At 41.2% G+C, this 22,388-nt stretch overlaps 1 protein-coding gene across 1 annotated transcript in view; it reads left to right on the forward strand.

The window, feature by feature from the left end:
• The first annotated feature begins 359 nt into the window (after nucleotides 1–359).
• The window catches only part of EXOC4 (exocyst complex component 4), a 755,478-nt gene continuing 733,449 nt past the window's right edge, over nucleotides 360–22,388 (forward strand). Inside the window, exon 1 of the mRNA XM_070423919.1 lies at nucleotides 360–461. Within this exon, the coding sequence (XP_070280020.1) occupies nucleotides 376–461 (86 nt within the window). The 5' untranslated portion in view covers nucleotides 360–375. The remainder of the gene's footprint in view (nucleotides 462–22,388) is intronic.

The raw sequence follows: 22,388 nt of genomic DNA on the forward strand, positions 1-22,388 counted from the left end.
ACACACACACACATTGTGGCATCATCAGATAAATTTTAACTTAAAAACTGATATCATTCTAAAAACAAGGAAATTAAAAAATCCGAAGATCAGAATAAAGATAAGTAAGTCACTTATTAGGGGACTTCACTGAGCAGCCCCTGGTTTGGCTTCCTCCGCGCCCAGAAGCGGCTGAAGAAAAACTACAATTCCCAGAGTGCTTAGAACGGGCGTCGGCCTGGAAACGCGCGAAGTCCCGCCCCCTCACTCCGGCAACGGGAAGAGAAGTTCTGTGAAATGCTCTTCTCCTATTGGTGGGCTCTCGGAGAGGTCAATTGCAGAGTTCTCACCGCCTTCGCTCCATTGCAGCCCGCGGGTTCTCCGCCCGTTACCAAGATGGCGGCAGAGGCAGCCGGTGGCAAGTACCGAGGCACTGTCAGCAAAAGCAAAGATCCCTCGGGGCTGCTCATCTCTGTGATCAGGTGAGGGAGGCTGGAGGCTGGAGGCAGGAGGCAGGGTCAGGGGACAGGGCAGCGGGCAGCGGCTCCACCTCCGCTTGGCAGAGAGAAGGGTGAGCTGGGTGCCACCCTGCCGACCCTCCCCTGTCCTCCCCTCCTGGCCTCCTGCAAGCCCATCCCAGGGTCCCCACGGACCCCCCAGTGTCCGGGGGCTGGGCTGGAGGGAGGAGCCTCCCTCGGTGTTTTCTCTGGGGCCAGAGCTGCCCGCGGGATGCCCAGGCCCTGCCGGCACGCTGTGGGGCGTGGTGGAGGGAGCCAGGTGAGCTCCGGGCGCCCGCCCCGCACCTGGATTGTGGGTTTCCCTCTGCCGCGCTCCCCGGAAGGGGCTCGGTTCCCGGGACTTGGGGTGTGAGGCCTGCCCCGCTCTGCAGATAATGTTGTCACACTCGGGGCACCCCAACCACCTGTGAACGGCCACAGCCTCTCTCTCGGGCGGGAGCCGGTAGTGAGCCGGTGCCAGGGCTGTGGGTCTGCAGGCACTCATCCGTTTTCGACTTTTATTCTGCCTCCTTTTCCGATCTATTTCTTAAGAAGGAAAGAAAGAAATGAAACAAATTTCAAGTTACCCTCTGTACACATCCCCCCCGCCCCCCGAGTCTATATAGTGGGAGTGGGAGTGGCAGGCCTTTTTTTTTTTTAAGTGAAATAAATCGAGGATGGGGGAATCCTTTCAAGTACCATTAAGAATGATAGAGGGAGTGACTGAAAACAACCAGAATAAAACGCAACACGTTTTTTACGTTGTCGGCATTTGAATTTCAACTCAGGTATTTTCCATGAAATAAAACGTGACTGTCCTCCCTCCCCCCTCCCCTCCCCCCCCCCCCCCCACCATGGCAAACTTTTGGTTCAGTTCTTGGAGGGCTCTTGGACTGTCCTGATCTTTTTAAAACCCTGGCCCAGCAGTATCTGGTATTTAATAAGTTCTTGAATGAATGCACAGATCCAACTTTTAAAACAGCCTGCCTTTCCTGGACTTACAAAGACCCATCTCATGTGTGTTATTTAGGGACCTCTAGGTTAAGATTATGATATATGAAGCCATCATTACTAAATATTTTAAAGGATTAAGATGATAATTCTCTGTATGGTAATACTTAATATACTTAGCAGGCCAAGCAGAGGAAGCGCGGTTGTATTGTGGACACGTTTTCATGCTGTGACAATACACAGGTAGTGCAGCTGTTCCACGGTATCAGAATATTTGTAGCTTCCCATCCGAATCCCCTTGGGAATATATAACACATGATTTATGTGGATTCTTTTTTGGACTAGTTCACTTTTTTCTGCCTTGCAGTCAACATTCATTTAAGCAGTACATATTTCTTTCCTGTCTGTAGCATGGTACCAGGCACTTATATGTACTTTGGAAATATTTATTGAATGAATGAGTGAATGCCTTGAATTTTGCAAAGACTAATTTGACATGATGTAGACTATATTTGAGGGATAAAATATGTCAGTAACAACTATGACATGAGACTAGAAGAGACAGATGGGATGCAATGGGAATCCCCGGGAAGGAGTGATTATTTCCCAGTGAAAGTGGAGTGGGGGATTAGGGAAGTTAGCAGCTGTATACAAATGTACCATCTCATTGGAGTACTTATGATTCTGTAGGTTTTACCCATTTCTTTTATGCTATATCAGTTTTTAAAAATGCAGTTAAATTTACCCTAATGTTCTATATTTGAAAAAAGCTTAAAAAACAAACTAAAGCTTTGTTATTGATACTGTTTCAAAAACATACGTACATTGCTTTTTGGTTGCCTTTGTGTTTTCCAGGGGGAAATTTCCCAATGCTGGGTGGTGTGGGGTGTGATTTTGTGGTTTATCCATCCATTTCTTATGTCCATACATATTACTTTCTCATGATCACCCTGATTTAGTCCCAGCGTATTTTTTTTTTTTTATTCTGGCTTCTGTTGCTTTTTTTTGTTTTCATTTTTCTTCCTTATTTTTGACCACCTCAGACCATTTGAACAACACTTTTTATTTTCTTCTATCTATTACCAGCATGATATAAATGGTGTGTCCACACCTAGTATTCTGGGTAAGGATACTGGTTCATGTTTACACGTGACCATTTTACGACTGATGTTGTTGATGTCAGAATGTTGATGTTAGCCGAAACCGGTTTGGCTCAGTGGATAGAGCGTCGGCCTGCGGACTGAAGAGTCCCAGGTTCGATTCCGGTCAAGGGCACGTACCTTGGTTGCGGGCATATCCCCAGTAGGAGATGTGCAGGAGGCAGCTGGTCGATGTTTCTCTCTCATCGATGTTTCTAACTCTCTATCTCTCTCCCTTCCTCTCTGTAAAAAATCAATAAAATATATTAAAAAAAAAAAGTTGATGTTTATATATCAACATCTCTTTGAGACGCAGGGCAATTTTGACATTGTAGTGAGGGTGTTGCTAACTCTCTCCGCTCTTGTTTCCTTCCTGATACGCTTTTGAACATACCCAATGGTTTAAATTTCATTAACAGTGGCAGTGAATGAGAGGAGGATGGTGATATTACTTTGGTGTTCAGGTTGGGGAGAGTCAGGGGAGAGTACTTCAGGGAACAGAATAGGGAATGTAGTTGCTAAGAGAGTAGATATAAAAATTTCTCATCACAAGAAAACAGAACTGTGAGGTGATAGATGTTAACTAAACATACTGTGGTAATCATTTTGCAACATACACATAAATCCCATTTATACCTTAAATGAATACATTATTAAATGTCATTTTTATCTCAATAAAACTGGAGAAGTTGTTCTGTCACTGTAGTTGCTGCTTTGTCTATCTGTTCAGTTTGTATTCTCTGTGTTAACCCTTCTTGCAACATTGTCTTCATGATTCCTCATTCCTGGTATAAAACTTTGGTTACCTCCTCTTACCCTTAACCTCTTTTCAAACTCTCGAAGACTGTAGCTTTCCTGGTTGCTTTGGCAACAAGCCTCAAAAAGAAAACCCAATTTTAGACTCATGTTAATAAAATCTGAACTACATCTAAAGGATACTTGGAACTAGATGTGCCACTTCTCTTTTATGTTTCCTTGGCCCTATCATTTTGTCACAGTAAATTACTTGTTCATGAAAGAGTCCTCTGTCCTCTGAAAAGTTTGCTTAGTTTAGCTTTATCTTTTTATATCACTGAGCAGTTGTTTTTCTTTTTTGAATAGTGAATGTTAAAAATTCTCCCTCAGTTCTCTTGTTCAGGTATGTAAAAAAGGTCATTTCTAAACTACATTATGTATTGACAAGTTTTTAAGTATTTTTAAAATGCTATTCCTATTTGTTAGAAGAGCATTTATTGTTATAATTGTCTTTTAACACTGGATAAAAAGAATGTACAGATGAATAAGGGGTTGACCTAAGGACAGAGTAGGTGTGGACATGCCATATCCAAATCTCATCTAGGGCACCAGGGTTTCTAACCAGGGTACCAGGTAGTTAAAAAATGACTCTATTTTGCTAGTGTGGGAGTCCATCAAAGTAACTTAAAGATGAGGTATAGTGTAATTGTAATGAAAGTATTACATTTGGCAGATGGGTATTTTTAAAAGTACACTGAGACTCATAAATGAAATTCTTAACCATTTAAAAACATGTCAGGACAGTCAGGTCTTCCATAGGGTGTACTCCGGGCTTTGCAAAGAGGTCTGCAGGTGGTGAGGAGGGGCTTCGATGGGACCCAGGGCTGGGGATCGAGTCTGTCGGGCTGCTGCTCACTGCAGGTTTCGGTTTGAAGTCTTGCCCACTGGCCCCTTAAAATGGAACTAATTGGGTGGACAGAGTCCTGACTCCCTGCTGATGCACAGTTTGTACAGTTTCATGCCCATGTCTGCACACAACATTTTCCTGCTGTACTATCAATCCTCTGCCCCCACCTGTCACCTTGTGTTTGGTGTGGAGTTGGAGCAGGAAGCCTTTCTAACCAGGAAATAAGCACCATGACATTTGGGAAATGCTCTTTTGTTTTTGTGAGTTCTTGTCAGATTTTTAATTGGGAAATGTGTCTACCTTTTACTGTTAGGTGATTTGCTTTCCAATTAAAGGTTGACTCTTCTTTTTATAAGTTGGTCTTTAATTGCCAATTTAATTGGGAAGACAAACTTGACTGTGACTTGAGGAGACCTTACCGAAACCTCGGAGTAGAGCTTTTGTAGGCAGATGTTACAGATGTCAAGGAGGTTACAGATGTCAAGGAGGTTACAGATGTCAAGGAGGTTTGACGGAATTGAAGGCTCACGTTTCCATCAACTTTCAGGTCTTCACAGAAGATGGAATTTCAAAAACCGAGCACATCCTTCATTGAGAACACCTGTTAAATTGCAGGGAGAGTATTTTGGTCGGCCCCATATTTAATCCAGAGAACACTGTTGAGGGGTCCAGGCTTTGATGAGAGCATTGACCGAGCAGCTTTGAGGTCCACACCCTGTTTGTGGTGGGAGAGGGGTGTAGACACTGCAGAGCAGAGTCCTGCATGTGGTGCTAGGTAGTCAGTGTCATCTCCAGCACCACCTTCTCTCTTTATTTGAGCCCATTTCATAATGTGTTTTAGGGTTTCTGGCTCCCTTTGCACCCTCGGAGTCTTGTCATGAGTGATACACTTTGAAAATTACTACTAGAATACCTGAAGACTAAAGACTTTCTCAACTTTCTGGGAGTCCCGGGACATCCAACAGCATATGTGGATGCAAGGGGGGAAAATTTTCCTTTTTTTTTTTTTTCTGGCTAAACATGCAGAATTAATATCATGGGAATCCACGTTGTAGTTTCTAACCTTTTTGTTGTTGTTATTTTAGAGAAAGAGGGAGGGGGCGGGAGAGAGAAACATTGATGTGAGAGAGAAAAGTGAGTGGTTGCCTTCCATACATGCCCCATTGGGGACTGAACCGGAAGCCTAGGTATGTGCCCTAACTGGGAATTGAACCTGACACTCCAACTAGCTGAACCACACCGGCCAGGGCATGTGTAATTTTTAACATTGGAATTTCTTGAAGGCTTTGAGGCATATGTTTTTAATGTTGGGTGATTGGTCAGGTGTTTTTTTTTAAGCAATTACTTGTAGGTAGATGTGGCCACAGTCTTTGGTGGGAAGTGTGGTATAGTTAGTAGAAACTTACTGTATTATCCATGTAAAGTAACCCTGGACCAGTTACTTAAAACCACTAGTTTTAGTTTCTTTACTTGTAAAATGGGGTAACAATGATCTGCTATGGTTGTTGGGGAAATTAAGAGTGTGTGAAAGTGCCCAGCATAGTTTGGCATAGAGAAAGCATATTCATTTCCTCATTTTTAGGATCTGTAGCTTCTCTGGTTAGAAACTTTATTTTAATGTTTGCCAGCTAGCCACCAGGTTATGTTAATTTTCATCCAGACTATTCTTCCCAGGTTGGCTAGAATGTTTGATTCCAGTTATCAGAATGTTCTCTTTATACCCAGGGAACTGCGTGTAGCTGAATTTAGATGGTTATTATTTGATAATATGAGAGTCAGCTAAATAGCTAGATTTAAATATATGTATGCTTATGTGTGTATGTAAAACAAAATGTAAGCCGACATAAAATATAAAACATACTTATTAGATTATACACACAAAGATGTGCGTATAATCAGCAAGCAAATTGAAGGGCCAGTGATCTCTGCCTAGCTCACCTTTGCTGCCATTAAAACATTATACATATGATTTCTAAAATTAAATGTGTAATTTTCGAAAATTAGTCATATATTTAAAAATTCAAATATTTGAAGAGGAACAAAATAAAAAGAAGTGAAGACTTTTCTCCTTGTTCATTTCCTTCCTAAAACATAACCCTGTTAAGTGTCTTGTGGTTCTGTGAGGAAAATAGGGGACTATATTTAAGTATGTGTGAATGTATAATCTTAATGAAAAAATATATATTTAATGTATTAGTATAATATTGTTTATGAATTTATATATTCTTAAGGAATATTTATAAATATTATATATATATTCTTTAAACAAGTGGGATCATGCTATGTATACTTTAAAACTTTGTTCATTTGTTTTACTTTATCTTTGAGATCTTTTCTAGCAGCAGACACTGATTTCTGTCATTCTTTTCAGTAGCTCTGTAGTATTCTGTCATATGTATACACCATAATCTATTTAATTGGGGCCACCTTTTACTTAGTTTTTAAACAAGCACTTTAGGTGTTTCTTTATTGTTTTTATCTTATGTTAAAACTATATTGCAGTGAGGGGGTATACCCAGGAATTTAAAATTATGGCCGTGACAGTGGAATAGTTGCATTAGAGTATGTATATGTGCCTTTTGTATTCTGACAGATAGAACCAAAGTGTACTTTAAAAAGATGATAATTTACACTCCCATAAGTGGTATATTAGAGTACCTGTTTCCTCAAGGTTTTTGCCAGAAATGGAATTTTTATCAAAAACTTATTATTTATTATAGTTGACATACAATATTATATTAGGTCCAAGTGTACATGGTGATTTGACATTTACATACCTTAGGATGTGATCACCATGATGTCTAGTAACCAATCTATCATCATACATAGTTATTACAATACTAGAGGCCCGGTGCACAAAAATTTGTGCACTGGGGCGGGGGGGCGGAGGGGGGATCCCCCAGCCCGGCCTGTGCCCTCTCGCAGTCTGGAACCCCGTGGGAGATAACGACCTGCTGGCTTAGGCCTGCTTCTGGGTGGCAGAGGGCAGGCCCAATTCCTAAGTGCAGTCCCTGGTCAGGCTCAGAGCAGGGCCGATTGGGGAGTTGGGGCGCCGCCCCGTCATGCACAGAGCAGGGCGGATCGGGAGGTTGTGATGCCACCCTCAGTCACGCTCAGGGTAGGGTTGATTGGGGGGTTGGGGCACCGCCCCCTGTCACACTCAAGGCAGAGTCGATGGGGAGGTTGCGGCGCCACCCCCTGTCATGCACAGAGCAGGGCCGATCAGGGGGTTGGGGTGTTGCCCCCTGTCATGCACAGAGCAGGGCCCATCAGGGGGTTGAGGAGCTCCCTGCTGTCACTCAGAGAGTAGGGCTGATAGGGGAGTTGGGGCACCACCCCCTGTCACACACAGAGCAGGGCGGATCAGGGGGTTGGGGTGCTGCACCCTGTCACACTCAGGGCAGGGCCAATGGGGAGGTTATGGCTCTACCCTGTCACACACAGAGCAAGGCCCGTGGAGGGGGGTTGGGGCGCCACCCTCTATCACCCACAGAGCAGGGCCGATCAGGGGGTTGGGGCGCCGCCACTGTCACACTCAGGGCAGGGCCGATGGAGAGGTTATGGCTCTACCCTGTCACACACAGAGCAGGGCCTGTGGGGAAGGGGGGGTTTGGGGCGCTGCACCCTGTCACACACAGAGCTGCGGGGTAATCAGGGGATTGGGGAGCTCCCCCCTATCAGGCACAGAGCAGGGCAGATAGGGAGGTTGTGGCGCCGCCCTCTGTCACACACAGAGGGCGATCAGGGGGTTTGGGCGCTGCCCCCTATCATGCTGATCCCGGTGCCGGGAGGCCTTGCTGCTCCGCTGATCCCGGTGCCGGGAGGCATATTACCCTTTTACTATATAGGATAGAGGCCTGGTGCATGGGTAGGGGCTGGCTGGTTTGCCCTGAAGGGTGTCCTGGATCAGGGTGGGGGTCCCCACTGGGGTGCCTTGCCAGTCTGGGTGAGGGGCTGAGGGCTGTTTTCCCGAAGCGAGTGACTGAAGCTTCCAACCGCTCCTTGTTTTCTTTTTTTTTTTTTTTTTAATTCTGGGCCAGCTTTAGCTCTGAGGCCTCGCTGCTGAAAACATCGATACAATGTTGCTAAAGCCCGGCTGACTGAAAGCTGGTTTCTGGGGTTTTGTTTATCTTCTATGTTTGCAACATAGTACATAGTTGCTTAGAGTTGTAGCTCAGAGGCCGGCAGCGCAGGCGGGGAACGTTGGAGTCCTCCTTCACTGCAGCAAGCCTCATGTTCGCTTCCAGCTGCCTGGCTGCCGGCCGCCATCTTGGCTGACAGTTAATTTGCATATACTCACTGATTAGCCAATGAAAAGGGTAGCGGTCGTACGCTAATTACCATGTTTCTCTTTTATTAGTGTAGATATTATTAATTATATCTTCTATGCTCTACATTACATCCCTGTGATTAATTTATAACTGGAAGTTTGTGCCTCTGATTTCCCTTCACCCTTTTTACCCATCTCTCCCCTTTCCAGCTACCATCGTTTGTTCTCTGTGTCTATAAGTCTGTTTCTGCTTTTTTTGATTGTTCGTTTACTTTGTCATTTTTAGATTCCACCTATAAGTGAACATACAGTATTTGTCTTTCTCTGTCTGACTCATTGAACTTAGCATAATATCCTCTAGGTCCACCCATGTTGCAAATGGCAGGATCTCATTCCTTTTTAATGGCTGAGTCATATGCCATTATATATATCAGAAACTGGATATTTTTGATGATTGTCTTTACTAACCCTGCTGTATTAAAATATTACCAGGGGAGTGTTTCTTTCACTGTCATTTAGACACTGCTGTTGGATGTACCGGGATGTTTTGCAAATATTTTCCCCCAGTCTGTGGCTTGTGTTCTCATTCTCTTGACAGTGTCTTTCCCAGAGTGCAAGTTTTTCATTTTAATGAAGCTCAGCTTATCAATTATTTCTTTCATTGATTGGTTCTTTGGTGTTGTATTAAAAGTCATTGCAATATCTAAGATCATCAAATTTTCTACTGTGTTACTTTCTAGAAGTTTTATATTTTGTGTTATATGTTGAGGTCTGTTATCAGTTTTGAGTTGATTTTTGTGAAGGGTGTAAGATCTGTGTGTACATTCATGGTTTTGCATGTGGGTGTCTGGTAGTTCTACCACCATTTGTTGAAAGATTATCTTTTCTCCATTGCTGAATATATGTTGGATCTTCAGCAATGATTCATGCTTTTTGTTCTCGTCCTTTGTACACTTGTCATTGCAACATTTCCCCGTATAAAAATTATCTCACAAACATAAAAAATATATCATAAAAGAGTAACATTGTCCAATCTCATTTCCCAAAATACTTCCTCACTTCCTTTTTTTAAGGTTTTCATGTGGATGCTGTCCACATGCATACAAAAAATAATTGTTGTAATTATAACAAAGTTAACATTTTTTAGCATAACAAAATTTTTTTATGTTAATGTGTAGTCTTTGTAGTTATATAAATACTTTTAAGTGGGAGAATTAAAAATATAGAAATTACAGAGAAGAAAATATAAATTACTCATATTCTCTTCATCTAGAATTAACTACTCTTAATAACTTTGCTTTCAATTTTTAGAAAATCACTATATTGTTATAAAAATAGTATGCACGCATTAAAGGAATTTAAACAATGGAAATGCAGAAAAATGTGAAGATAAAAAAAAATTTCAAACTTTATCCTCCATAAGTTTCCTTCATTGAAATTACATGAACCTAATTCCAGACATATTTTCACACATGTGGGTTCTCTCTCTCTCTCTCTCTCTCTCTCTCTCTGTATGAAATGTCGGAGGGATTGATAGAAATAATTTTTAAAAAATAAATATGGGCCCTTGCCTGTATGCTAACTTACATGCTTGCTTTGTCTCCCCTTTTCAGGTATATATATGTATAGTAGAGTGTACACATATTAACTGTATGGCTTGATGAATTTTTACCTGTATAATCACATCAAAATAGAGAACACTTTCAGCATCCCTGTCAATTTTTTTAGTGTTGTGTGTGTATGTGTGTGTGTGTGTACAGATATTCTCTTGTTCCAATACCATTCATTGAAAAGACTATCCTTTTTTTTACTGAATATCTCTGCACCTTTGTAAAAAATCTGTTGATTAATGTGGGTCTGTGTCTTGACTCTTAGTCTGTTCCATTCATCTTCTTATCTTGATGACAATACCAGTCTTGATTACTGCTTTTATAAATTGTGAAGATGCATGGTGTAAGCTCTCCAACTGTATCCTACTTTTTAAAAGTTGTTTTGGCTGTCCTAGGTCCTTTGTATTTCTGTATCAATTTTAGAACTAGGTACTCAATTTCTACAATAAAACCTGATGGGATTTTGGTTGGGGTTGCATTGAATGTACAGGTTAACATGGGAGAATTGACATCTTAACTGTATTGAGTCTTCTGATCCATGAACAGGGTATATCCCTCCATTTAATTTTTCTTTAATTTCTCTCAGCAGTTTTTAAAAAATAGGTTTCAATGTATAAGTCTTACATTGTTTGTCAGATTTATTTCTATTGTTTTAAGCCACTGCAAGTTGTCCCACAGCTCACTGAATGCTGAGGTTCATTTTTTCCCCATTCTTTTTTTCTTGGCATTTTCTTCTGTATAGTTTGTATTGTTGTGTGTTCACATTCACTAATCTTTTCTACAGTTCCTAATTTGTTAAATCCATGTAATGCAATTTTGTAATGGTTTGTAGTATTGATCTCTAGAAGTTTGATTTGGGTGTGTGTGTTTTAATATGTTTAATGTCTGCTTACATGTTTGCTCTTTCCTATAGTTTCTTGAACATATGGGATACAGGTATCATAAATGTTTTAATGTTCTCATGTACTAATTTTATCATCTGTTTTATTTTTGGGTTAGTTTTAGTTGAATGATGTTCCCCACCTTCCTTCTACTTTTTGGATGGTAGATATTCTAAATTTTACCTTGGTAGGTACTGATATTGGATGTCTTTATTTTCCTATAAATATTCCTGAGGTTTTTTTCTGGGATGTGGTTAAGTTACTTGGGAACAATGGGGTCTTTTCAGGTCTTGTTTTAAATTTCTCTAATTGGGAACAGAGCAACATTTAGTCTAGGGCCAATTTTTTCTCACCAAGATGGCAAAATCCTTTTGAGTGCTCCTCCCAGTGCTCTGTGAATGATGAGAGTTCTCACTCTGGCTGGGCATGATTTCAGATAATTGTTCCCATTAATCCTCTCAGGTGGTTCTTTTCCTGGCCTTGAGTGGTTTCCTCTCGCGCTTGCGCTGATGATACCTCGCTGAAGAATGGAGAAAGACCCCCTACGCACCTCCCAGTGCTGCGGGGAGCTCTCTCCTCTCCACAGCTCTGCCCTGCAAGCTCTAACTGCCTTAATGTCCAATTTTGAACCTGTTTTGTTTTTTGTAAGTCATTTCAGATGATTTGCATATGCTCAGAGAGGAAGAATAAGGTACTCAGATGTGTATATACAGTTTTGGCATGAAAATGAACTAGGTATCTTGGCACTAGTTGGTCTTTCTGACTTTTCAGTAATTTGCGGTGTATTTAATTAAACAGCTAAATACCTTTGATTCATATAGTACTTTTTCCGGAACTTTTCCTTCAGAACTTTTACAAATGCTTTAGAATTCTTATATATCTGTTTATGCATTTCTTTATTTTTAAGAATATAGTTCTTGTCTGTGTTGCTTATTTAGTGACTGTGATAGTATTGTTAATTGTGAGACCGAGGCCTCACAGTTACGGAGCTGGTAAATGGGGTTTCTTTGGGTGCCATCATACTTTGTCTCTTTTGCTTGCGTTCGGATGGTTGCAACCTGTGCTTGCATTTTCCAGTTTGCAGTGAGGAGCCTGCTCCCTGTGCGCTTCTCTGTTCCTTCCTTTCTCTGTACTTGCTTGCAAGCCATGAAATGAGTTATGATCCTGGTCTTTGTAGTATTAGTCCTTTATTTGTAGGGAATTTCACCTTGAAAAAACATGGCAACTCACCATTTAGCAGGAAGTTATAATGAAAAATTGTTGGGTACCATTTTACGTGGTAAGAAAATGTTAAGATCCTTAGGAGAACCTTTTCTTTAAAAATTTTAATAAAGCTGCTGCAGAAAATAAAGTGGTACATGATTCAAAAGGTGATTTTCTATTTAAAACTTGGTGCCTGTCATTGTGGTATGGGAGACATTATTTTTACTCAAAATATAACTTAAGAGCTTTTTAGAAATACAGGATTTCAATCATCACCTGACCCACTAGAATCTGCCTGGATTTCCAGGTGATTCAAATACACTTTAAAAAACCAATTAGCATTTCACTGTTTAAAAAAAGCTGAGGTACTGGCATTGTAGCTTTGTTTCTTAAAAAAGATTATTTTAAAGCAATACACACTGAAATACATACCAATAACAAAGATGTGCCTAGGATTTGCTTCAAAGTAATTGGGAAGAAGGTTGAGTCAGTGAAAGATGAAGCAAGATTGGAATGTGTTTAGTTATTGAAGCTGGGCTTTTTCGACAAGTGTCTTAATTTTTGTACGTGTTTGAAAATTTTGATAAAATTGTGTGTATGTGTGTTATATATGTTATGTGGCGGGGAAAGGGAAGAGAGTGGGGTTCTGTAGATTAATAAATTGCAGAAATGCTAAATAATGTATCTTCATGACTTGTCCACCCAGCCCCTACTCTGACAACCTCCCTCCCAGAGGCACCTTGCACATTATCATATTCAAGTCTCCTGGATGTCTGCGGTTAACAACCCTTCAATTTGTGTAATCCAGAATTTCCAAACATGACCAAATTACACCCATTAATATCTTACAAAACATCATTTCGGAGGAACTCACCAGAAACTCCACATTAGGCAACAGCATACACCCTGAAAATGAACAAATGCTGTAACAAAAACATTCCACTGGAGGTGAAAAGTAAGATCACTGTGGACAAAACTTTACGCAGGAGGTGGGGCTTAACATGCAAGAGAGTCAGTAAGAGTAGGGGGTAGATTTTAACTTGACTTTGTCAACCCTGGACTCAGTTTTATGTGTTAGTGGGAGTGATTTTACTTAATTTTAGATAATGGTCTTCTCTGTTGGCTACAAGATTTATAGCTTTTGGTCCCCAGAAGTGTTTTGAATAACCGAGTTAATTGAAATATTGAAAAACTGCATGTGTTTGGTGTAGTAATTGGCCCTAAGTGCTGTCTGAAGCAAGACACCAGTGAGTTTTCAATTGACTTTAAAGCAGAAATTGCTTCCTGTCACTTGGTAGTAAATGAATCTTTGTACTGAATTAAGGGATGTTGTTTTTATGCCTCAGAAAACTTTTTCAGAGGGACTTGTTTGTCATCGTGAATTGCTATCAATTGGGATGGGATTATCTTGTATTTTTTGAGCTCTAATAAGGCAATTAGGAAACAAGCAATTGCAATGTATAATTGAATATAATAAAATCGATTAAAAAGTGCAATGTAGCCCTAACCGGTTTGGCTCAGTGGATAGAGTGTCGGCCTGCGGACTCAAGGGTCCCAGGTTTGATTCCGGTCAAGGGCATGTACCTTGGTTGCAGGCACATCCCCAGTGGGGAGTGTGCAGGAGGCAGCTGATCGATGTTTCTCTCTCATCGATATTTCTAACTCTCTATCCCTCTCCCTTCCTCTCTGCAAAAATCAATACAATAATTAAAAAATAAAATAAAAAGTGTAATGTAGCCCTGGCCCGGTTGGCTCAGTGGGTAGAGTGTCAGCCTGTGGACTGAAGGGTCCCAGGTTTGATTCCGGCCAAGGGCACATGCCTGGGTTGCGGGCTCGATCCCTAGTGGGGGGTGTGCAGGAGGCAGCTGATCAATGATTCTATCTCATCATTGATGTTTCTATCTCTCTCTCCCTCTCTGAGATCAATGAAAATAATATTTAAAAAATAATAATTAAAAAAAATAAGTAGAACAACAAATTGGTATTTCTCGCTCTCAAACCAATAAATTAAAAAAAAGTGTAATGTAGATTTGGTTATGCTTTGAGTGAAGCCATATCTAGTGTGATTTTATAGTGGTACACATCTCAAACATTTCTTTAATGTGTGATTTTTTTACCGCTAACTTAGAATTATGAGGGTTTGTTATTTTTATAACAAACGGAAGCATTAATAGACTGCCTATCATACACAGAGTGCTTTGCTTAGTAGAAAGTACAGTGAGGCCTTGACTTAGGAGTTTAATTCGACCGAGCTCGTTAAGGAGCTCGTTAACTCAAATTACTCTATCAACTCAATGCAAAAAATTGGCTGAGAGACAGCTGGTATCTCAAAAAACTCGTTAGTCGGGAGCTTGTAAGTCAAGGCCCCACTGTATCTTTAAAGACCTCCTTCTCAGCTAGTTTGGTTAGTGTTTAGATTCATAGCAATCTCTTTTCCTCCTCTTCAGTTCCTGCTTTCACTCAACTCAGACTTGGCACTGCCTTCAGTTCCCTGCTGATAGGGTACGTATTTGTTGCTGTCAGGAATTTCTTAGGTTGGCTGTTTGGCACTTTAGAGGGAAAGAAAATCTGATGCTCACCCTTTGAGATAAGGGCTAACTAGACCTAATAGTGTAACCTAATACCTCCTGGTAAAAAGCAGTTTGGACAGAAAATAGGATAACATTTTGAAGAATCGTGTCAGCTCTAGACTCTTTTTTCTTGTGTTGGCATCAGTAGCAAAAAGAAATATTATGCTCCAGAAAGATCAATGAGCTAATTGGTCAGTAAAAATCAATAGTTAATTTTTGTCCTACCTGGAGTGAAGTTCCGGAACTAGTTAACTTTTGAGTATTTGTTGAGAGTTTTAAAATTCTTAGTTTTTACTTTTATGATAATGTTAGAATATTTTGGAAATAAAGATGACTCCTTGTTTATTACTATTTCCGTTATGCAATTAAAAAGTAGTTAGAATGGTCCTAATGTGAGAGGAGGTAGCACTGATTGAGGGGCTCGGTGTTTGATGAAGGAGAAGTGCGAGGGCTCAGTGACATCCACTTTGTTGCTGGGAGGCCCATTTCGTACTTACCAGAATGGGGATGGATTGAGGAAACTGGATTCTTGTGCTTGATTGTGCTCAACTTCCTGATAAGTGATTTTGGGATATGTGGAGCCTTACTTGGTTTTTCTGAGGTGCTTGAAGGGATTTTCATTGTTTTGTTACTCTTTATTATTCCTGGAGGAAGGGAGAGGGATAGAGAGCTAGAAACATCGATGAGAGAGAAACATCAATCAGCTGCCTCCTGCACGCCCCCCACTGGGGATGTGCCCGCAACCAAGGTACATGCCCTTGACCAGAATCGAGCCCGGGACCCTTGAGTCCGCAGGCCGATGCTCTATCCACTGAGCCAAACGGGTCAGGGCTCTTAGACATTTTTGAACAGGCATTACGTCGTGGGAGATAATTTGGCTGCAGTTGTTTCCTGGCCCAGGGAACTGCTTTCTGTGCCTCCTTCAGCTCTTGCATCTGGCTGCTGCTCGTTGGTTAGCTTTTCCTAAGCACTTAGTGCACCCAGCACTAAGAATACAGAGAAAGGTCTGACCTCGGACCTAAATAAATATCTCAGCGCTTTCGAGTGGGGGAGGTGTTAAGGAATTTGGGCTAACAGCGTTGTGATTCACAGGTGACTGACTTTGTTCCTAATGATGGATAAGTCCACACTTCAATTGCACTTTATATTTTACAAAGCCCATTACACACTTCTCTTTACCACCACCTGGTGAGGCAGGTACTCTTATTAACTTGTCTCTTTGACAAGGAAAGAAACAGATCCAGAGAAGTTAGTGCGTTTCCAAGGTCAAAGAGCTTGGAAGTTGCAGACACCTCATGTTTGCCATATCTGATGAGAGTGGTAAGAACTATTTCTGTAGAAATACACTAATGGTAGTATTCCAGATCTGTCTTCTTTCTTTTTGCATCCTCTTCTTCTGTCTTTGATTGAAGGTTACTGTTCCTCTTGAGCAGTGGTTCTCAACCTTCCTAATGCCGCGACCCCTTAATACACAGTTCCTCATGTTGTGGTGACCCCCAACCATAAAATTGTTTTCGTTGCTACTTCATAACTGTAATTTTGCTACTGTTATGACTCGTAATGTAAATATCTGATATGCAGGATGTATTTTCATTGTTACAAATTGAACATAATTAAAGCATAGTGATTAATCACAAAAACAATATGTAATTATATATTCAATATGTGTTTTCTGATGGTCTTAGGCGACCCCTGTGAAAGGGTCGTTCGACCCCCAAAGGGGTTTCGACCCGCATGTTGAGAACTGCTGCTCTTGAGTGATGGGTTACCTTTGGGTGGCTAACCTTATTTTCATAGGTGTGCTTTTTCTTTTATGTAATCTTCCTTTTGTCTTTTTAAAGAGTAATATCAACTTTTGTGTACTTTGTCCTGCCTGCATTTCACTACTTTATTAAGTCCAAAGTGAAAGCAAAATTGCTCCATAGAAGGAGCCAGTGATGGTGACTAGTTATTTTCCTTTCAAAACACTTGAGCAGCTACCCTGAAATACAGAGGCTATGGAATGCTACTCAGCTGTAAGAAAAGATGAAATGTTGCCACTTGCTACATGGATGGACCTTGAGAATATTCTGCTAAGCGAAATAAGTCAGTCTGAAAAAGCCAAGAAACATATGATTTCACTCATATGCAGGATATAAAACAAAAACTCAGAGACACAGACGACAGTACGGTGGTTACCAGAGGGAAGGGGGTGGGAGGATAGTAAAGGGTAAAGGGGGCCAAATATATGGTGATGGAAGATGATTTGACTTTGGGTGGTGGGAACACAGTGCAATATACAGATCATGTATCATAACATGTACCCTTGAAACTTATATGATCTTATTAACTAATGTCACCCCAATAAACTTAATAAAAAAGGATGATTCTGTAACCTGAATGCATCTTGGGGTGGCAACCTTAAACTGTTTGTTCTCTGCTCATGTCTTTTAGCTCATGCATTTTAAACCCTCTTGTCCAGATGTGATGTTACCACTGAAACTGCTGCTTAGTGCTCTTTTTACATCTTCAGCTGTCAGCTCTTCTCTTGACTGATTATGGTGCAGTCCGCAGCTCCAGAGCTGAGGCAGGACGAGTAGGATTTTGTAACATTATAGTGGAAAGGGTGTGGCCTTTGCCATCAAGTGTACTTAGTTTTCATTCCAAATCTGATATTACTAGCTATGTACATGTATGCAAGTTACTTTGCCTCTCTGTTCCTCTGCTTGTTATCTGTGAAAAGGGTGGGGATATTATCTCACCACACTGTCTTGAGGATTGCCTTAGATTATGTGTACAAGGTAGCCACCGCATGGCCTGTTGTGTAATGGACACTCCATTTATATCCTGTGCCTCAGTTTCACCTCCTCTTCCCAAAATGTAGTATATTTGTGTACTTAGTTTTAAACTTTTCCAAGTAGAGGGTGAGTGAGAGCTGCTTTGTTAGCACTCAACATCAAAGGGATCTTGGATAATTTTTGGACTCGATAAAAAATGCAGTGTAGTTTTAGGCTAGTGCCCAGATGGTGGGCTATGGAATCTCTTCCTGTTGGACTGACTGGCCACACCATATTGAGGGTATGTTGTGTTCAGTGCTGAGTAGCTCATCTTCGGAGGCAGGACAGGGAGGCTTTGAAGAAGCAGACTGCCCAGCTGCTACTGAAAAGCTCTGGGCCTGGCAAACCACGCAGTCTCTTCATTGGTAGAAAGAGTGGTAATAATGGCACCTCCCTCGTAATTGTTGTCAGGAATAAATGAATTATTATGTGTCGACCACTTAGATGACTGCCAGGCATGGAGTGGGTTTTGTGTGAGTGGTAGCCGCTGTTGAGGGGACCTCAGAGGGAAGCAAGCAGGATGGTGGGCTTCCGTGTTGTGGAAGAAACAGTTGAGGAAATTGGAGGTGTTTTTAATCTAAGGACGAAGGGAGTACTGAGAGGCCTTTACCATTTAAAGAGAACTTTTAGGGAAGAAGGAATAGATTTATTTTGAGTTACTGGGAAAGGTAGATGGGTAGACATTATGAGGAGGCTTCTTTTGTTTTTATCTTATTTATTTTATTTTAACGAAAGGCTTTGTAATAAGGAGAGGCATTGAAAATTGCACTGAATTGCTTTGTAAGTTAGTGAGCTCTCCATCACATGGAGGCTTAGGAGGCCTCCTGGCTTGGCTGTAGGGTGGCCTAGATCAGCTGTCACCAACTGGTGGTCCGCAGACCACTGGTGGTTCGTGAGGTCCAAAAGATTGGTGACCGCTGGCCTAGATGACAGTGTTCTCTTTTACCCTGCTGTCAGCTCAGATCAGGTAACTGGCTTAAAGGAAGATGACTTCACACTGAAATTTGCTGGGTGTTGGTAACATGCCTAGGAACTTTCTCCCTGGAATTAGTCTGTTCTGACGGTCTATCATTCATTCATTTTGCAAATATTCATTGTGTGAGACATTGTATTTCTGGTCTTATTTTGTTGACATGAAAACAGAGGTTGGAAATGAATTTGTATTTACTTGACATCATGGACTCCTTGGAGAAACCCAATGAATTACGTTTCATCATGGGGGACAGTTCTCCTTGGGAGTGTTGTGTTTGGGGAGTTCTTTTGAGCATAGCACTGAGTGCCCTTTGTTTTAGCCTGTCTTGTCAGGGTGTTTGCTAAAAGGCATCCTTGGAAGATAGAATCTTGTCTTCTAGAGCAGAGGGCAGGCATGTTTCCTGTCCAGTATGAAAGATTCGGCTTTCTAAGCTCAGGGTTCTCTCCAGTAGTTCACAGTGTGTGCAGGCATCCTTTTGGGCGTCAACCCCATGGGACTTAGGGGAACGGGCACTGAACAAATGTGCTGGTGCTCATGCTACTTGCTGTGCTGTGACTAATAAAGTCCTTAGTCTGACCCAGGAGTTTTGTGTCTTCTACCAGAATCCATAAAACCGTGGCAGGCTAGCTGTTAACTTGTAAGTAGGATAAAAATCTCAGGCTCCTCACAGTTCTTGACATTAAGGAAGAATGAAGTGAGAATCAGAGGTCAGATCTCATGCCCGGTGCCAAATGATCTAGTGCAGTGGTCGGCAAACTCATTAGTCAACAGAGCCAAATAAAAACAGTACAATGACTGAAATTTCTTTTGAGAGCCAAATTTTTTAGACTTAAACTATATAGGTAGGTACATTGTTATTAACTTAGAGTACTCCTAAGGCTTAGGACAGTGATGGCGAAACTTTTGAGTTTGTGTCAGCATTTTGAAAAACCCTAACTTAACTCTGGTGCCATGTCACATATAGAAATTTTTTGATATTTGCAACCATAGTAAAACAAAGACTTATATTTTTGATATTTATTTTATATATTTAAATGCCATTTAACAAAGAAAAATCAACCAAAAAAAATGAGTTCGAGTGTCACCTCTGACACGTGTGTCATAGGTTCGCCATCGCTGGCTAAGGAAGAGCCACACTCGGGGGGCCAAAGAGCCCCATGTGGCTCTCGAGCCACAGTTTGCTGACCACGGATCTAGTGCTTGGGGGCATGAAATTTGAACCTGTGTTTCCAAAGGATGTTCTTCCCATTACATTGTGGAAAAATGCTACTGCCTTTACTGCTTCTCCTACCACTACCAGTACTACTGCTGCTATACCTATGGTACCTAGCAACAGCAACCGACATTGTTGAGTTCTAATGATATGCCACGCCTTGTTTGATCTCATTTAATTCTAACCAATAACCCTATAAGGAAGGTGTACTTACCATCTCCTTTTTATAGATTAGTAAATGGGATAGGATTACTAAGGTCGCAGGGGCAGTAAGTGGTGGATTCCAACCCAGGCAGTTTGACTCCAGAGCTCATGACTCCCGTAGGAGTTAGGAGCATAATTAGAAAACAGATCTACCTGGGTTTTGAATCCCTGTCCTGTTTCTTCCCTTATTGTATGAGGTGGGGCAAACCTCTTCACATCTCAGCTACTACATCTGTAAAAAGGGGAGGGAGGATAGTCATAGGGCCCACTCCAGGGCTGTGTGAAGATTAAACATACATTCTATCAAGTCTACAGCACAGCTGCTTCCTGGCAGCCACTAAGCCTCTCTAAATATTAGCGGCCATCATTATTATTTTTTATCCTTGCTGCCTTCCTTTCCTTTAATTAAATTTTTAAAAATAGTTTGTACTTTCAGAGTTCTCCAATATAAGTACTTTTTACTAAAGGAAAAAAGTCATTCAGCCCAGTTTACATCAAGAGAGAGAATTTCCAATGTGGGGCAACCCTGGCACAGGCTGTTTTCCTTACATAAATATTTTCTCTAAAAATGAAAATAGCTGAAACCCCCGACAGACCAATTTACTTTTCAATCTTTACTTTAGTAACTCTTTGATTTTCCTAAATAACTCCTAATGCTCCAGTGATGTGTCGCAGGGACAGCTGATGCCCAGGATGAGGTCCTCTCGGGGCCTGACATTTTCCTTAGTGGTTATGCTGCTGCTTAATGTAAACAGTGTGAAATGTCTGGCATGTTTCCTTCCACAAACGGTGGTGGTGAGGAAGTCATGCACAGCGGTGTGGCTCTGAAAACTCTGTGGCTGTTGGCTGTTCCCAGGGGAAACATAGAGTTAAATATCTAGGGATCTTCTTCTTGGGACAATTGATAAATTGAAGGCATTTTCTGATTGTGCTTTACTTTTGATTAACAGCCTGGAAGGTTTCAGATTTAAAGAGCAAAGTTATATATCATAGAAGCAACAGGAAGACATCCTTAGCTACCCCCAAATAATGCAAGTGATTTTGGTTGCTCTTTCTTTGGAACCAAATTCTCCCTAAATTCTCCGCTATGATTTATTTATTAGTCAAACACTTGCATGGTCTTCTCTACCTGAAAGTAACCTTGGTAAGTGTGGTGTAGGATCACCAGCTGACAGAGGACACAGACCTGGCATGGGAAAGGCCTTCCTTTAAGTCTTGGGGTTCACAGGGTGTTGATTTCCTGAGTGGACCCCACATTCCTTAGAGGCATCACCTTTTTCCTTCCTTACACTCTCCCCCCCACTCCCAATTTCATGCTAGATCAGATCTCTTGGCATCCGTAACACATTTACAAAATTGTTTCAGGAGGTTAGGTTGAAGTCAAAGACTGGCCTGCTGAATCTCCCTCTGAATTGAAAAACAAGTTTTATGTATTATGTGGCACGTGAATTAAGATCTTTTGGTCTAAGTGACAGTTTGGAGAAGTCTGTTGTACAGTATTTTGCTTGCAAATATCTAGGAGTGGATATGTGATTGATTTGCTGACAGACCATCTCTGAAAGCAGTTCTAATGATGGACTTATAATTGATTGCATCCATCATTGAGAGCCTAAAATACCCCTCCCTAAATTAAAAAAAGATAAATGAAATAAATTATGCTGAATGTATAGGCTGACAAATCTGAGGGAATTTAATGAAACTCTAAATTACCACAGCCAACAGATAAGAGGAAAAGGTTTCTTTGTTGCTGATTATAACACTAAATTAAAAAAAAATTATCCAAGAAAAATAATAGAGGAAACAAAGGTCTGTGGCCCATGTATCAAAGTAAAGTTATTGAAAGATTTTTAATAAGTGTATCTATCTCATCCCCTGGTTATTGTTGATTCATATCAATCTTGTTAGTGCTGATGGAAGAATAGCACATTCAGGGACTACCTTGTAGTGTAGCTCCTATTATTGCTGTCCTAACAGATTTTAGAATTAATATGACCTTATTTCCAGGCCACTGGGGGTTCTGTACCAAATTGAGGTCATTTAAATAAGCTATTTGGGCCCTTGCTGGTGTGGCTTAGTTGGTTGGAGCATTGTCTCAAGCACCAAAGTGTTGCAGGTTTAATTCCCCGTCAGGGCATATGCCCAGGTGTGGGTTTTTGATCCCCATTCAGGGTGGGTACAGGAGGCAGCCCATTTATGTTTCTCTGTCTCTAAAATCAATAAGAACTTATCCTCGAGTGAGGATTAAAGAAAAGCTATTTGGAAGGTGGCTTCTCAGTGTATGAGTGAATTTACCAGTTAGGACACTTTCAGCTCTATGTAAAAGTCGACCAGCTGAAAGTGACCTAAACAGTGGGTAATTATCATCTCCTCTAGCAAGAAGTCCTGAGGCCAGGCAGCTGCAGGGTTGTCTGCTTTGGTGGCCAAAGACGTCATAGCAGTA

This window comes from Myotis yumanensis, unplaced genomic scaffold, assembly GCF_028538775.1.
Source record: "Myotis yumanensis isolate MYYU_CA2020_CCGP unplaced genomic scaffold, mMyoYum1.0.hap1 SCAF_9, whole genome shotgun sequence".
Classification (NCBI taxonomy): Eukaryota; Metazoa; Chordata; class Mammalia; order Chiroptera; family Vespertilionidae; genus Myotis; species Myotis yumanensis.